The sequence below is a fragment of the Tamandua tetradactyla genome, chromosome 5, assembly GCF_023851605.1.
Source record: "Tamandua tetradactyla isolate mTamTet1 chromosome 5, mTamTet1.pri, whole genome shotgun sequence".
NCBI classification, from domain to species: Eukaryota; Metazoa; Chordata; class Mammalia; order Pilosa; family Myrmecophagidae; genus Tamandua; species Tamandua tetradactyla.
Window position 1 is genome coordinate 119,410,046 of NC_135331.1, and position 17,964 is coordinate 119,428,009.

At 35.6% G+C, this 17,964-nt stretch overlaps 1 protein-coding gene across 6 annotated transcripts in view; it reads left to right on the plus strand.

The window, feature by feature from the left end:
• The first annotated feature begins 324 nt into the window (after positions 1-324).
• PHF3 (PHD finger protein 3) overlaps positions 325-17,964 on the plus strand; it is a 109,818-nt gene continuing 92,178 nt past the window's right edge. Inside the window, exons 1-3 of one of the 6 annotated variants that reach the window (XM_077162179.1) lie at positions 325-688; positions 1,552-1,654; positions 10,991-11,259. In XM_077162179.1, the coding sequence (XP_077018294.1) occupies positions 1,653-1,654; positions 10,991-11,259 (271 nt within the window). In that variant the 5' untranslated portion in view covers positions 325-688; positions 1,552-1,652. Of the gene's footprint in view, positions 689-1,551; positions 1,655-5,506; positions 6,943-10,990; positions 11,260-17,964 lie in introns of those variants that run through there. The other 5 variants (XM_077162173.1, XM_077162174.1, XM_077162175.1 and 2 more) reach the window with 5 other exon arrangements.

Consider the following 17,964-nt stretch of genomic DNA (forward strand, 5'->3'; position numbering starts at 1 on the left):
CATTCTTGAACAAACACCCAATTAATAAAAAGTACCAGTGAGCGGGAAAGCAGCTTTGTCCACAAACATTACATTAACTGTGATGCCTTAGCGCTCATCATAACCGAGAAAAGCGATCCTAATACTGCTTCACTCACTCCGAGCCGCCTGAAAAGAAAAAACTGAAGGCCTGCCAGCAGTGCCAAGTCTTCGAAGGACTGGGAGGGGCGCCGAAGAGCAGTGGAGCGCGGCTGCTCCCGGCCTCGCGGAGGCGCGGCTCGGGAGGCCCCAGAACGCGCAGGCGCGGCGGCGGCGGCGGCGCAGGCCGCGGCCCCCGGAACGGTAAACAGTGGGGTCACGTGACGTGGCCCGGCTCCTGCTACCGCGCCGCCGCCGCACGCCTATGGCTGCGGGGTCTTGCGCCGTCGCACGGTCCACACGAGGCGAGCGATCCTTAGGCCCTCCGTGGTGGCGGCTGCAACGAGGTTTAGGAGGGCGGCGCGGAAGTCAGAAGTAGTGTCGTCAGCAGCAGCCGCTCGGCCCCGGGAGGAAAAGAGGCTGTGGCAGCGACGCTGACGTCCTGCGCGTACCCCCTCGCCGCGGCACCCACCGGGCCCCCTCCTCCTTCTTGGCGGCGGCGGCAGCGGCGGCGGCAGTGGCCACCATCTTCCTCCTGCTGCCAGTGGTAGCGCTCGTCTGGCGGAGCTGGGTGAGTTGCGGCTCTGGCCGCGGCCAGGGAGACGGGCAATCTTCCCTTCCCCCACCCCCGTCCACACACACACACACACACACACACACACACACACACACAGCGCCTCCCGGGCCTCCTCGCTCCTCCCGCGGCGGACACTCCGCGCCTTTCTCCCGCGCAGCCGGGAAATAGCCTCTTGGGCCTCTTGCGCAACGTCCTCGGCCTGTTCCGGCCGCGCCTCCGCCGCTGGGACCGTTTAGACCGCGGCCTGGGGAGGCAGCCGAGACAGCGCGGTCTCAGGCTGGGGGGCCGGGCCGCGGCCTTTCCCGGCTCTTGCTCCCGGGCCTTCCGGGGGGCGAGTGTGCTCTGCTGCCGCCGCGCGGGCGCGCAGGCCCGAGGCCCGGCGGGCGCTGCCTAGAAGACCAGGTCCGTAGGTCTTTCGACCTGATCCTTCGGGCCTTTTTTCTCTTGGGAGCCCTAGTATCGAGCTTTGGGCCCTTGTTCGGGGAAGGGGAGACTAGCCTTCATCGCAAGGCCGAGCCCGGTCCCCACTTTTTGAAAGGAGAGTTGGCACTCCATCCATCCTCCTGCTACCGCGCGCTTTTGTGCTCGGGACCCAAACTGTCGATACCTTTTCCTTAGTTTAAAATGAGACGCCTAGAATCTTCCCTTCCGAGTATACATGTAATTTAATGAACCACTTGTCGATACGTGCGTGTTAATGGTGCTAAATAACTGATCACCTGACACGGGGGGAGGGCGAGGAGGAGGGAGAAAGGGAGAGAATGTTGGTACCGCACACAGTTCAGTGTCCTTTTTTTTCCCCTAGCAATGAATGTATTGCCCAGTCAAATGATCTTTTCTTATATTTGGTTTTTTAGATGCCATTTTCCAGAGACTTAGGAATTCGAAGTATTTTGAGTGTGTGATTATTGGTGCTATTTGGGAATCATTCATAGAATATGGTCATGGATAGTCATTAATGTAGGTAGCAACAACGCTTTTACTGTTTTAGTTTTCATTACATATAGAGATAATTTAAAAGGAAACGTGATGATTGAGTCTTCTCCAAGTACTAACTTTACATACTTACTTCAAGTTAAAATACAACAAAAAGATACAGTGAACTACTTTGGGAGTACCTAATAATACAATGTTCTATTTAGTTACTCTTTTGGGGTTGAATTTGTCGTCCTTTTTCTAAACTGATTGTTTGAGAGCTTCCAAAACTATGCCCATAGTATTTTTTTTTTTGATTCTTGAGTGAAGTGTTTAGGATCGTGAAAATATTTGTAGGAGATGTTTGTGTTAAGACTTGTATGTGAGTCAGAGAACCAGAAAATCTTTGCAGCGTTTTTTGTTTTTAATTTATATCTATATTTCAGAGCACAAAAGTCAGAGAACCAGAAAATCTTTGCAGCGTTTTTTGTTTTTAATTTATATCTATATTTCAGAGCACAAAAGTTATATAATGATCACTAATTCAAATTATAATTTTTAATATTCACTACTACTTACTCCTTTTCTCCACTTATTACTATTTCTCTTCATTGTTCTGTTTACTTATGTTATCATAATGATGATTTTTCCACCCACCATTATTATTGTTATTTTCAAATGCCATTTTTTCTAATGATGAACTAGTTAAGGGGGGAATTTTAGGAGCTATTATTACTTTAAGCCACACAGTTAATTCCTTAGCAGAAGAAAGATTTACTCATTTGCCGTTGTCCTCCTTTTTAAATATGTAGAATTACAACCTTAGATTCTAAGCTTTATATGATAGCTGTACTGGTGAATTGTCAAAAGGATAGCAGTTGAGTTTGTGAGGATACCAAAGTTTTGCCCTGTGCTTTGCATGCTTTATAGACCCACTTATTGAGGGGCATAAAAAGGAAATTTATTATATTGCATTTGCATCCTATTGGGAGAACAGTGAACTTCCTTATCTATTCCTCTGAATTAGGTATGCATGCTCTGTTGTTGGGATAGACCTCAGATAGCTTTGCTCTGCTGATTCTTGGTATACTATCTGTTGCAGATTCAGATAGGTCAAATATAAGTGAAGTGGTGAATGTAAATTTCAGGAGAGAAAAATGGAAATAAAATTGTCTTATTTATATTCATCATTTAAAATTATATTATTAGATTTCAAATTGTCAGCTAGGAAAGATTGATAAGCTTTTTGATTAATGCAATGCAGTGTCTCATTAGTAAAGCCATATTATTGATAAAGGTTGGAAGGCAGCAAGTGACAATTTGGATTACTGTAAAATTATCTTAAGAATTTAGATATTTGTACATTATAGGGTGTACTTGGAAAGACAGTTTAATAATGTAAATTATTCACAGTTCTGTTTTTTTGGGGTAGTAAAACAGATAATGGTTATCTTTCTTAAAATGATAATACAGTCTTTATATTGATTGTACTATTTAATTTCTTACGAATCTTTTATTTTTTCTGAAGATAAGACCTTTTATTTTTTTAAATGAGATAATGAGATCAGCATCTGGGTTTGTCCCTTGCTCATAAGTACTTGACCACACAGTGTCAGAAGATTTAGGGTTCTTAGGGTTCTTAGAGTGCTGATTTCTAAATATTTGCATTCATCCATGTCAGGAGTTCTTTTTGATGTGTGGCTGTATTTCTTTTCTGGAAATGTATCTTGGTCTCTATTTTTCTCATTTCTTCTTAGCGCACCTTCTGATAATCCTGGAGTGTGTTTTCAGCAGCATAGACATCTTATTGTCTAACTACAAAAAATGACTTGGTGAAATGTTACAATATTTATGATACTGTTGCATTTTTGAGAACAGTAAAAAACATTCTCCTTTATTGTTGCCCTTTGATTATACTTGAAAAGGTATTGTGAGTATCGATTTGATTCAAAATGTTTGAGAGACTGGTGCTATTTCTAATCTGTATGAATGTGTCTAGGTGGGGAAACAAGATCAAAGACATGAGATATTAAATTAGGATATTAAGTTAAAAGAGGAAGGTCTTTCAAGAGTTACAAAAGTCATTGTGTGGGAAACACCAAATGGGTAGACTGAACAATTATGGCCATGTGTTGCGTATTTAGATCATTTTTTTGTAGGTCAGGGAATTGAAATTTTTATGACTATTTGTATGGTGAAGATAAATAGTTAAAGTAAAAATTTCAGATGTTTTCCAGAAGTTTTAAATCTGTTGTCATAATCTAACTTTATTAGACAAAGGTTTAAATGGCATAGTAGATTGTGCAGAAAGGCTAAACTTAATAGCTTTAATCCATCATTCATAACTTTTGTGAGCTGGCCACATGAGAATATTCTAAAAATTGTAGCCTGTGAAAATAAGTGGCATAGTTTTTATGTGATAATTTGTCTTTTCTCCAAATGATGTTGCTTATGCATATTGAAATTAACCATTTTGTTTTTTATTTATGGAGTGGTTGAATACATATTTGTTTTGGAAGAAGAGTGTCATTTTGGTTTCCAATTTTTTTTTTTTTTACTATTTCATTATTGACATATTAAGAGTATAAAAATTAATGTATGGGATGGGCAATGGTGGCTCAGTGGCAGAGTTCTCGCCTGCCATGCTGGAGACCCTGGGTTCATTTCCCCGTGCCTGCCCATGTAAAAAAAAAAAAAAAAAAAGATAGTGTATGTTATACAAGTAGTGTGTAAAAAGTGTAGTTTAGAAAGTGAGGAATCAGGAGTCACACTGCCTGGGTTTGAAATTGCCTCTGCTGTAACCTGGCTATGTGACCTTGGGTAAATTACTTAATGGTTTGGACCTCAGTTTTGTCATCTGTAAAAGAGCAATAATAATTGCACCTACCTCACAGGGTTGTTGTGAGGAATTAATGAGATAATACACATAGGACACTTAGCATAGGGCCTGGCACATAGTATTTACTCAGTACAGGTTAATTTTATTGATGAGTTAGTTCTTCTAGTTCTATGGTTAATCCAAACTTCTAATGCTTCTCTTCATGCCAATAGTGTATACCTGTAGGCCTTGAAATTAACTCTTTCTTAGTACTGTTGGCTAGTGTATAATTCTGCTTTTGTTCGTTTCAAACTGTACTTGATTATCTGTTTTTCTAGGTTCCTAGATCTGCTTTGGTCTTAGTTCTCTTTGTATAGCAGATATCTTGGTACCTTTTATTCTTTATACCTGATAAATCAGAAAAGAAGATATCCTTGCTTTCTCTTATGATGTCTTGCCAATAGATTCTAACCAATGAAATTGTACTAGAGTTTGAAATGGCTGTGTAGAGCAGGTAACTGACAAGGTTGCATTGCTATTTGCAGAATTGATTTTCATGGAGTTAACAAACTAAAATGAAACTTAATTAAGATTTAATACTTTTCCTCACCTGAAAGAATAACCTGTAATTGATTCATCTTAAGGTCATTGTACAATAAGTAGTTAAGAACTCCCCTTGGTGTCATACAGAACTGATTTGAGTCCCAGCTCTGTTGCTTATTTATTCCCTAAAAATGGATGTAACTTCTTGCAAAGTTTTAGTCCCTCAGTTGTAAATTGGAAATAATAATAGTACTTCTCTAATTGTGTGGTTATGAGGATTAAGTTGTGTAGCACAGTGCATGGGACATAATAAAATTCACTGAATTTATGCATAAACATTTAATGAATTTAACTTTGTAGAGAGATAGTATAGTATAGTGGTAAGTGCTTTTTTTTTTTTTGCGTGGGCAGACACTGGGAATTGAACCCAGGTCTCCAGCATGTCAGGCAAGAACTCTGCCTGCTGAGCCACTGTGGTCTGCCCTGCATTGACTTTTTTTTTTTTTTTTTTTTTTTTAACATGGGCAGGCCGTGGAAATTGAACCCCCGTCTCCGGCACTGTGGCCCGTCCCTGCATTGACTTTTGAATGAGACTATTTGGGTTCACATTTCAGCTCCCTCATTTACATAGCAAGTGATTTAATCTCCCTGTATCTCAATTTAATTAAAAAAAATGGTGCTTATAGGGTTGTTTGTGAGGATTAAATGAATTAATATAGAGGTTGACATTTTGGGCCAGGTCATTTTTTGTTATGGGGATTTTCCAAGTGTGTGCACAGTAGGATATTTAGCAGCGTCTCTGGCCTCTAACCATTAGATGCCAGTAGAATCTCTTCCAGTTGTGGTAACCAACACATGGCCAAATGTCCTGGGGTAGGTTGGTGGTGGAGTGGATTGCCCTAGTTGAGAACTGCTTATGATATAAAGGATTTCAATGTAGAACAGTGCCTCATTTTAGAACATGAGTTTTACAGATTATCATAACTAGTGGTACTACTTTTATCTTACTATTGCTACTGCCTGTTGGACATTTGTGTTTAGTAAGCATGCCTGATTAAATTGCTTCCAAGTCTAGGGGCCTGCAAGGCACCAAGCATGCTCTACTCTCAGGGCCTTTTGTCATCTAGTAGTCCTGCCTGGATTGCTTTTGCTCCAGTTATACATGGAACGTCAGTCCCTCACTTCAGGTTTTGGCTTCATTGTTACCCTAATTAATTAGCAAGGCCTTCATTTACCCTCATGCATAGAATACTCCCAAATCACTATTAGTATTATTCTGTTTATTTTTTCTTTATAAATTATATAATATCCTGATGTATATTTATTTTCTGCCCCCCATGAATGTACGCTACGCAAGACGTCAAGCACTTCTTCATATGGGCTAACCTGTTAGGGCCTTATGATAGCTTTAGTGATTTATTGTTGCATTTATTTGTGCTATTTTTTTAAAAAAGAACTTAACTATGAAAAATTTCATACTTTAATCTTTAACATGTTTTTTGAAAAGTTGAGATAAGCAATTTTTATTTACTCTTAGGTTAAAGTGGGTTTTTTTGGAAGTGTATTTTTTTTTGCTGTTGATGCTTTCTAAATCTCATCTTTTTGCATGTTATTTGTACCAGAAATACTTACAAAATAATATATGCTGATTTAATTGATGTTCTGTTAGTATAAATTAAATTTGGCTGAAGTACATTTCTCTGAGAGTTGCAGATGAAACGAACATAAAATATCCTTGGACTCAGATTAAACTTTATTGAGAATGTTAGTAATAATAGTTTTTTTTTTTTTATAAAATTGTGTTCTGAGTCTTTATAAATGATCCATCAGGACCAAACTCTACCATTCAGAATTAGCACATGCTGTTCCTTTTGCCTGGACTATCTTCTGGACCTTCAGGAATCCAGCTCACACATGACCTGCTTAGCCTTTCTTGGCCTCCTGAGCTTCACCTTCCTCTGTGATACTATAGGTATATATACAGTCCTCCTTCATTATGGCACTTACACATTTTGTTTTGATGTTTGCATGTTGTATTTGTTTATATGTCTATATACTGTTGTGGATTGTGGGTTCCTCGAATTTGAGACTGGGGTTTGTTTCCCTCATATAATAATGCTTTGTAGTAGACATTTAATAAATGTTTGAGTAAATGAGTAATTTTGAATTAAGGAATTGTCCATTCTCTGACTTACATGGTAACATTTTATTCTCTGCAAAAATGAAATATGACTGTGAACCTGGAAACAGTTTCTGATTTTAGCATATATGTAGTCCCAAATTATTAGTATTGATTTAACTGGACTTTTACATATCATTAGCCATTTAAAAATGTACTCTAGATAGACTTGCTATATTTTAATTTTATATTTATAATGCCAAATATAAGGAAACACTTTAATACAATTTCAGTGTAAGAACTAGGAATTTGTTCAGATTAAGCCGTTTGTATGATTAAGAGTCGCTGAATCAGCCTTTAATTTTTCCCCTTAATTAGAACTGATTATCTTTGTCCAGCACATTATTAGATATCACAGGTCATTCTGTTTTAGTGTTCTTTTTGAATTTTATTATGGAATAAATTTATATTTGCAGAAAAGTTGCAAAGATAGTACAGGGAGTTCCTGTATACCTTTCACCTATTTTCCCCGATTGTTAACATCTGACGTAATTCTAATACCTTTAGCCAAAGGAAGAGATTGGCACATTACTGTTAATTGAACTGTTGCAGACTTGTTTTCTAATTTCCCCAATCTTTTTACTGATGTCCTTTTTCTGTTCCAGGATAACACATTGCATTTAGTTAGTGTTCATTTTTAGTGAGTTGATGTTACTACATTTGGTTTTCTCTGATTTGTCTCCAATTTAGTTTGGAGAGTTATATTATTTTGACACTGAGCACTTGATGTCAGAAACTGATTTTTTTAAAAAAATGCTTTATACTTCCATGTTATTTTCTGGATAGTCTTATTGAATGGTAGTGTGCTTTTTTTTTTTTTTTTTGGACATTTCTTCCTTTGGAATTACCCCCAGAGCTAGTTGGAACTACATATGGAAAATCAATCTCATTAATTTATAATAATTTCACAAAACCCAAGTCTTTTGATATGTCTTGTAGAAATCATCTTCTTTGGAGCCATAATCGGATGTTGTATTCTTTATCCAGTCTCATTGGCCTTTAAATGTGCCTGACACCTAGTAAACATCTGTGGAATAAGTAAAACTTATTGTTTTAAAAAATGTAATTTTGTTATACCCAGGCTTTCTCCACCTTTGACCATGAAAGCCTTTTTCCTGATAGTGTCTATTTAGATTCAGGGAATATATCTAAGACCCTTTTAAAAGTCTTATCAGGCTGGGCCCTGGTGAACTATCAGCAGGCATAGTTCTGACCTGCCATGCCAGAGACCTGGGTTCAATTCCCGGTGTCTTCCCATGGGAAAAAAAAAAGTCATATCAGTTTTGACTGAAAAACAGTATGGGAAAATTTGATTTACCCATCTCATTTATAATATGTTTTACCTTATTATTATTTTTTTAAAAAGCTCTTTAAAGACTAAACATTGTCTGGTGTTGAGGTTATTAAAAGTGTCACAGTTTCCGAGGCAATTTTAGTAAACAAGCTTTGGGAGGTTTCCCAAAGCTTTATTGAATTATTGAAAAAAAGATATATGCAGTGCTGAAAAAAAATATTGCTCAATTAGGTGACTGTTTCAAATGAGCTGGTCCTCCTTATAGCTTTGTGATCTCAAGCTGTGTGACAATAACTTTCTAATGTCCCTACCACTTGCAAGCACACTGTGAATAGTTGGGTGCAACAGTAAGGTACTGCCGGTGAAGTTTGTAGCATTTACCAGTCTCATGTTGCTATGGGAATGAGTGTGAATTTTTATTAGATTCAGCATATCATGTTTAGAAGGGAAATGAGCCATTCATTTCTAGAGCTGGAATTGCCTTTTTTTTTCTTTTTGTTTCATTTTGGGAAAAAAGATTACTAATCAGGATACAGCTCTGAAGAGGAGGTAGTTGTAGCTTATGGTAAACTTTGGATTCTAGAGCATCCAAATAAATGAATTTGGTGGTAGTTCTGTTTACTTAATTTTGTAAATACTCAGTACTTTTTTTTTCTTGTTAACTTTCTTAAATACTACAATTGGCTATACTAACTTTCTTTGAGACCTAAAAACACTATTAGTGGAGGGGTTGATGATACATGATAATTGTGTTTTAGGCACTGAGATCAGATAGCTGTAGAGAATTAAATCTCAAAGGAACTTGTCCTAGATTTTCATTATCATTGCTAATTGCAGTTGGCTATTGTCATTAGAGAATGCATGTAAAATAATCAACAAGTAAATAAAATAGTTAATATTTGATTTCAGGGCTTTATTAATATTTCAGTGTAAATAGATGGCCAAGTTTGAAAGTACTGAATCCCTTTTGATATATGTTCAGAAGCAGATTAACTGTTATGAGAGATATAGTAAACTGGATCATTTAAAAAAGAAGAGATTGGTGAATTTTGGTGGATATATGTATATATATATACTTGTGAAACTGTCACCATATTATCAATATTTAGAACATTTCCATCATCCCCCTACGTGTTCTTGTTCCTGTTTGTAGTCCATCCCTCTCTCATATCCAATCCAAAGCAAATGAGTCCAACCTTCCAGCTCCTTAGCTCAGTGTAAAAGAAACTTTGGAGTCTGAAATCTATGTTTGAATCTTGGCTCTGTTTGAAGACCTTGGGAAAGGCATTTTAACTCTTTAGGTATAATTTCTTTATTATTGGGGATTTGGTGATATAAATGGAAGTAAAATGCTTAGCATAGTACCTGCATATTTATGTACCCAGTAAATGGTAGAGTATCCTTGAACTTCTCCTTCCCTCATTTTTATAAGGAAAAGAATTCTGGGCCAGTTTGAGAAATTTTGGTAGAAAAATGGACCTTTTTTTTTTGTATTTTGGTAACACTGGTAACACAGTTTGAGAAAATTGTAGTTGTAAAGCTATTTTAAAATTTGGAACTGGTCTAAAGAACCTTAGACCCAAGGTTATGGAACCCAAGAATTTTGGGTTATGCCGTAGAATTTTCTAATTGACTATTAATTAGATTTCCTTTTTGTTGAATTCCCCTTACTCCTGAAGTAGATTATTTCATTTTTCTCTAACGCCGGTATTGAAAATAATTCAACTTTTAGTGTTTGAGGCTCCTTTAGATCATAGGGTGTCCTTTGCTGATCAATACCTAGTATGTAGGTACAGTTTAAATAGGAGACTAGCTTGATAATCTGTATAGATCAGACAACTAACTAAAATAAAAATTTGTCTCTGGTACATTTTTTTGTCATTTGTCTCATTTTCTCCTTAAGGGAACCAGGCAAAATGTGTATGTGCACGTGTCTGTGCACGCATGTGTGGTTTTTTTAAATTTATTATTTGTTGGGGTTAGTTAATAGTTTATTTCTATTTTTCTCTCCTTAACTCCCCCCCCCAAAAAAAAACCAACCCTTTTTGTCTGTTTATACTACCTTTCTTTAATTTAAATGCTTTTATAAATAAAACAAGGCTACTTTACAGTCTTAATAGGAATGGGACAGTTATTTGAATGACTTGATTTTAGCTCTTCTATATGGACTTGTAAAAGCAGCATCTGACTCTTAATTTATGAAAAGGTCACGGTTAAAAACATATAGTTTAAGCCATGTAATCCTTTCAAATGTGTCAAATTAATGGACTATTTATATAGTTTTTTTTCCCCCTGAAAGTAATGAGTAAACAATAGGTTTTCTGGTAAAATGATATTCTACATGCATGATGAAGAAAAATTATTTAGTAAAGATTTGTTTTACATTTCCAAATGTATATTCTAAAAACATTGAGGAAATGTTTAAAAAGAAAAACAATTCAGAAATACCTTGTGTTTTTAGACTCAAAACTATTAAAATAATTTGGTTTTAGGTGATTTTCAATTGATAGCTTTATTTCTTATGGTATTTTTTTTGTCTTTCTATAGGGCTGAAAGACACACAGAAGTCTTCATGGATATAGTTGATACATTTAATCATTTAATTCCTACTGAACACTTAGATGATGCCCTATTTCTAGGATCCAACCTGGAGAATGAAGTCTGTGAGGATTTTAGTACAAGTCAAAATGTCTTAGAGGACTCGCTGAAGAACATGCTCAGCGATAAGGATCCTATGCTAGGATCTGCAAGTAACCAGTTCTGTTTGCCTGTTTTGGATAGCAATGATCCCAATTTCCAGATGCCTTGTTCAACAGGTAATTCTTACTTTTTTTTTTTTTTTTTAGTCTGCAATTTAAAATAAAAGGAATTTTCAGCAGCATCTTTTTTTTTTTTTTTTTTTTTTTTTAAATGATGAGGGTAGTGAATATATAGGGTTCTTCCCTTTGAATTTAGGACTTCTTTTCCAGGCATCAAAATTAGTATTTAAGGGAATGTGAAATTATCTTCAAGGATGCTCTAGAAAGGATGACCATATGATTTATCATTTAAAGTGGGACACTTTTGAGAACTAAAGTGGTGCTGTTAATAATTAGGCCTTGACGATAAGTATAAATTCGGACTCTCCCTGGCAAGTAGGGCTTGCTTGGAAAATTAGGTATAGCCTGTCAGAAGTCAAAGGGAAGGATGAAATGACATTTTTTGATGTGCCTCCCAGCCCTTCAGATTTAATATATTGTTGCTCCCATTTTATATCCTTGTTGTTTCGTTACATATGTCTCAAAACCAGAGAAATAACTCTAGACCCTTACTCTCCAGTATAATAACCACTAGCCATAGTCATATAGCTTTTGGGCACTTTAAATGTGGCTAGTCCAAATTGAGATGTGCTATAAAATGCACGTTAGATTTTGACGGCTTAGTACAAAAAATAATATTAAATATTTCATATATTTAAAAAATATTGATTGTATGGTAAAATATTTTCAATTTAATAAGTACATTATTAAAATTGATTTCGCCAGTTCTCCTTTTTACCTTTTTTAAAGTAGGTACTTGGAAATTTAGAATTACCTATCTGTCATACATTATATTTCTGTTAGACAGCACTGCTCTAGGATATATAGTTGATACAGCAAAAAAGCTGGGAATAGTAACTTCTGTAGGGCTAACAATTTTTAATAAGAATTTACTTCGGAGCTATTTTAGTGAGTGGAAAAACATGTAGGCTTTCTACAAACTTTGGGACAAGTTGCTATTTTGTAAGCTAAAATTAGATGAAGGAAAATTAGTCTCATGCGGAGAAGTAAAGCTTTCCTTAAGGTAGTTTATCGGTTCGTGTTGATCTGGTTTTCAATGACTCTGGACTTCTACTTGCAGTTTTTCATTATTACAAACAGTTTTTCTTTTCCTTTTAATATAGTCTACCTTATATTTTAAATTTAGTTTATTAATATTTAAAGTTTGGAATAGGTCGTCTGCTGCTCACCTCCAAATTTGTCAGATTATTCTTCCTGAGACCTCATCACTTTGACTACTTGTGAATCTTTTCATTTTAACAACTCCTTGACACTAAGCTCTTTTGAATTGCTTGCTGATGGATTATCTCTGAACTATATATATTTATATATATTGTGTTGTGTTATCACATAGATTTACATTGTTTTTGTTGTATTCTAAATGTTTTAAAGCTTTAAAAATTTTGTTCTATGTATACATTGTTCAAGTTTTTGACCTTGGTGCCTGTGTCAGTACAGAAGCTTTATCTATTTATTGTTAAGCGCTTTTGACTGTTTTTGGTTTTGTGCACACTATTTCCTGGTTTGGTCCAAATTCATCAAAACATTTGTTAGAATACATATGTGTTTGGTTCTGGAAATGCACTTATCCTCTAGGATGTTATACTGGGCCTAGATTGGCACATATATCATCCCATTAGACATCTTTGCTTATAACATTCCAGTCCTTTAGAAATATCAATATTCCTATGTGCTATTTTTTCTTTTTCAAATTATTTCTGTTGATATGAATTTTCTTTTGATGTGAAGTCTTCTCAGTTTTGGTGAACATTTCTTTTTGCTAATAGACGACTTAGAGCACCTTTATTTAAGTACTTAAGATTTTTTGAGGTGTGATTTATTAATTAATGTTTAAGATTTTATCATCTTTTATATTTTAACTTTTTATTTAAGAACCTGAATAGAATTATTTGCTGAATTATCTTCTATTAAAATTTACTTGCTACAATTATTTATCTGGGCTCTGTAACAGAACTGTTTATATTGATGTATGTGTAATAAATATGTTTCAAGATAAGAAAAGGAATAGTTGGGGGAACGTAAAATAACAAAGAAGTTTTCTGTTCAGGATTGTTATAGATGTCATTGTGCCATCAGGCAGATGATTTATCTTGATTGTTTCCAAGTGCCTTTTTTGGTCTTTGGGATATTTAGTTCAGTAAAAGGCCTACACATTTTCTAATGATGATAAAATGGAAGACGTTTTTGAAAAAAAATTTTAACTTTTTATTTTGAAACAATTTTAAATTTAAGAAACTTGCAAGGGAGAAATTGCATTGCCTTGATGAAATTTTTATATGGATAATTTTTAGAACTTTCAACTATTGACAAACTACTTTAGCTTTTTGTTGTAAAATGAAAACTACATAGTTCTTAGCCAGATGTTTATGCTTGGTGCTATAAATTTTTACTGATTATCTTGACTGGAGCTGAGCATTTGAATGACCTTGTCTGTATTTCTCAGGCTAATGAAAGCTGTAGATTGTGGTTATTTTGTAACCTTGATTTTGCAGTGCTAAAGTAAAATAACTGCTATGTCTTTGTTTTCTGTTGTCCTGAACTAGGCTGCCTTGCAATAGTTGTTAAAGACTTAAGTTTTTGTTGATATAATTGAATAGCTTGCATTATATTTCAGCTGTCTCCAAAAACCATATAGTATCTTAAAATTTTTTTAAATAGGAAAGAAGCATGGAGGATTACTTTCAGCCCTCTGTCAATAGATTTACAGATGTTGGAATCCTGGTGTTTCATTTTGAAAGATAGCAGCCAGTGGATTCCTGATCTTCTCTGAATGCTTTGGACTCTGCAGAGTAGATCCTTATGTAGCTGCAAATTAAGTGTGGTTTTTGATGTGCCCAGTAATACATCAGTTTTTGCTTTTAGCCTCCTGTAAATGAGGAAAATCATTAAATGGGAAAAATGTTTGAGCTTGATGATAAAGCCAATAATTTGTATCCTAAAAAAAAGTTAACCGAAAAATAAAAAAGTTATTCTTAAATTAACAAAAATGTTTTTCCAAATAATAGGTTCAGTATACCAAATACATTGTTTGCATATACAGCTTGAGAAATGTGGTCAAAATTATTGAAATGATGTTTATTGGCATTATTAGTGTCATGAAGAAATGTTTATCTCTTTCACCAACAAATATGTTCCCCTTTCACATGACAGCTGTGGTTCATAAATATGAAAGAAATTTTGTGTTTACGATCCTTTTCTTTACATTGTGCATTGAAAAGAAATGTTCGACGACTGTGATTTGATTTATTCAGTTTTTATTATGTATCTCAAAAGTACTTTAAGATCAGGAAAACAGACATACTTTACATATTAGGTATTTAAAGTAGCTTTTTACTCAAATAGTCCTTGCAGCTAATGCATCCTTTGGTGAACTCCACGTCTTTTTCAGGCTACAGCATGGCTTTCAAAATCATCATTCACTGAATTAAGTAGCAACAGCAGTAAACCTTCCTGTAGTTAAAGATTAAGCAAATTAAAAGCCATTGAACTCTTAGAGTTATCCTACATATTTGACAAGTTAATTCATATTGTGTTACTTAAATGGTTTTTCAGTTGTAAAGCAAAATGACTACTAGCCTGCACAGTGGGATAGTTGCTTTCCTGTCATGAATGATACTGATATTATGCAGCATCACCCAATGTTGTTTCATAAAAAAAAATTGACTTTTGTTGCTTTTTTCCTGAGCAGATTTTTATAGTACAAATTAAGGCTATTTTTAACAAGCTTCTTAGCAATAATGTGAATTTTATTGTCCCTTTTTGGGGGTATAAAATGTTTATTTTTAAATTATTCCTCTGTAGTTTGGGGCTTCTTCATCTTTAGAGACTGAGTTCATTTGTAATATTGGAAAAATTGTCTTATACTTGTGGAAAAAATGCTTGATTTCCTAGTGTGTTCCTAAGAGTAGTTTAAAGTATATTTATGAGTTTTTATGGCTTTATGCTGCTTTTGGACATTTCCAATCTGGCAATATGTTGAATTAAACAGAATGGATCTGTGGTCCAATAAAATCCAGTTTTCAGATATTTGTTGTTATACTTCCTGTTTGTACTTCTTTTCGTGCTAGGGAGCTGTTGTGCAAATTAATTGCACTTGTGGATTTACCTCATGCATACATACAAATTCACATTTCATATTTGTACTGGACTCTTATTCATTATTTTTTGTTTATATTCTGAGTGGTAGGATTAATATATATTTTTTAACTTATGTGCTTCATTGAACTTATAGTGCCATTGATGTTATTTTTGAGAAATTTTTTGAGAAAAATACAAATTGAATAACATGTAAAGGAGTTGTGCAAATGAGATGAAAATATATTGGTTAAGACAGTGTATACGCTTAACTAAATGTTAGAGAAGGTTAATTGACCACCCTCTAAGCATGTTCCTAACTTTTAGGAATAACATTTCATTTTTGTAAAATTGATGATTAATATTAAATATCAGGGTGTGCACAGGTAGTTCAGGGGTAGAATTCTTTCCTGCCATACAGGAGACCTGGGTTTGATTCCCAATTCATGCACTCAAAAAAAATTTTTTTTTTTTTTAATAAAGGGTGCTGTGTTAACAGGATAGTCACATGGAAAAGAATGAAATGTGATATTCACCGCACAGCATACAAAGTATATATATATATCTATCAGTTTGAGTTAGAAGGGCTTAGATGAAAGTGAGATGATGGAATGGTAGTCCATGACAAACTCTGAATCTGTTCTGTAACTACCTGTTTAGAAAAGAGTAGACTGAAAGGAGAGTCATGCACCTCATAGAATTAAGAGATTAATTTTGTAGAGTATAAAAAATGTTGGAAGGGGGAAGGAGGATGATATAATAGCTGCCGTAGATATTTGTAAAATTGTCATATTGGCAAAAGATTTGACTTCTTTATGGATAAAAAGAAAGCGCTAGATCCAGTAAATAGCACTTAGAGGGGAGGGATTCAGAGTTAATTGGCTGAAAGGGAGAACTTGGCATTCCCCAAAATGAAATAATAGCTTCCCTGGGGATGTAGAATTTATGCTTATGCTGGTTTTGACCCCTCATCTGGTGTGTTTCATTGGTGATTCAGACCTCAGATAGTTTTGTGTTTTTTTTAAACTTTTTTATTGTATGGTATAACATATATACAATGCCAAGAAATAAAAAAGTAAGAGTTTTCAAAGCACTCTTCAACAAATAGTTACCAGACAGATCCCAGAGTTTGCCATGGGCTATCATATGATCCTTTCAGATGTTTTCTTCTTGCTGCTCCAAAATATCATCATGATCGACTTTTTTTCTGTCTTTTTTTTTGTGAAAAATATATATACAAAAAAGCAATAAATTTCAAAGCATAGCACCACAGTTAGTTGTAGAACATATTTCACAGTTTGACGTGTGTTACAATTCCGCAATTTTAGATGTTTACTTCTAGCTGCTCTAAGATACTGGAGACTAAAAGAGTTATTGATTTAATGATTCAGCATTCATATTCATTTGTTAAATCTTATCTTCACTGTATAACTCCACCATCACCTTTGATCTTTCCGTCCCTCTCTTTAGGGGTGTTTGGACTATGGCCATTCTAACTTTTTCATATTGAAAGGGTCTGTCACTAATTTGGAGTAGGGAGATGAAACTATCTGATGTTCTGGAGAAGCTGGGCCCTCTAGGTTTCAGGATTTATCTGGACCAGGGACCCTTCTGGAGGTTGTAGGTTTCTGGAAAGTTACTCTAGTGCATGGAACCCTTGTGGAAAGTTATATATTACCCTAGGTATTCTTTAGGATTGGCTGGAATGGTCCTGGTTGGGGTTTGGCACGTTATGATAGGTAGCAAGGTCTAATTGAAGCTTGCGTAAGAGTTACGTCCAGAGTAGCCTCTCAACTCTATTTGAATTCTCTCTGCCACTGATACTTTATTAGTTACACTTCTTTTCCCCCTTTTGGTCAGGATGGAATTGTTGATCCCATGGGGCCAGTGCTGGATTCATCCCTGAAAGTCATCTCCCAGGTCTCCAGGGAGACTTTCACCCCACAAAAGGGGGTGGGCAATGGTTTCACTTGCAAAATCGGTCGGATAGTTTTTTTTCTTTACTTTTTCAGAATTTTAAAATTGTATAATGTTCCCAGTGCCTGCCCATGCAAAAAAAAAAAGTGTTTAATATAACATATATGCAAAGCAAAGAAAAAAGCAATAATTTTCAAGACATACTTTAACAGGTAGTTACAGAACAGATCCAAAGTTTGTCATGGACTACCATTCCATCATCTCAGATTTTTCCTTCTAGCTGCTCCAGAACACTCCGTGTGTATGTGTGTGTGTGTGTGTGTGTATATAAAATCACAATTGACTTTTTTCTTTTTTTGTGAAAAATAACCTAAATACGAAAAGTCAATATATTTCGAAGCACATTGCAACAATTAGTTGTCGAACAGATTTCAGAGTTTTGTATGGTTTACAATTCCACAATTTTAGGTTTTTATCTCTAGGTGCTCTAAGGTACTGGAGACTAAAAGAAATATCAGTATACTGATTCAGCAGTCATACTCTTTTGTTAAACCCTACCTTCTCTGTATAACTCCACATCACGTTTGATATATTTCTCCCACTCTTTAGGGGTGTTTGGGCTATGCCCACACTAACTTTTTTATCCCATATAATAATATGGGATAGGGGGATGGAACTAGTTAATGTTCTGGAGAGGCTGGCCCTTCTACA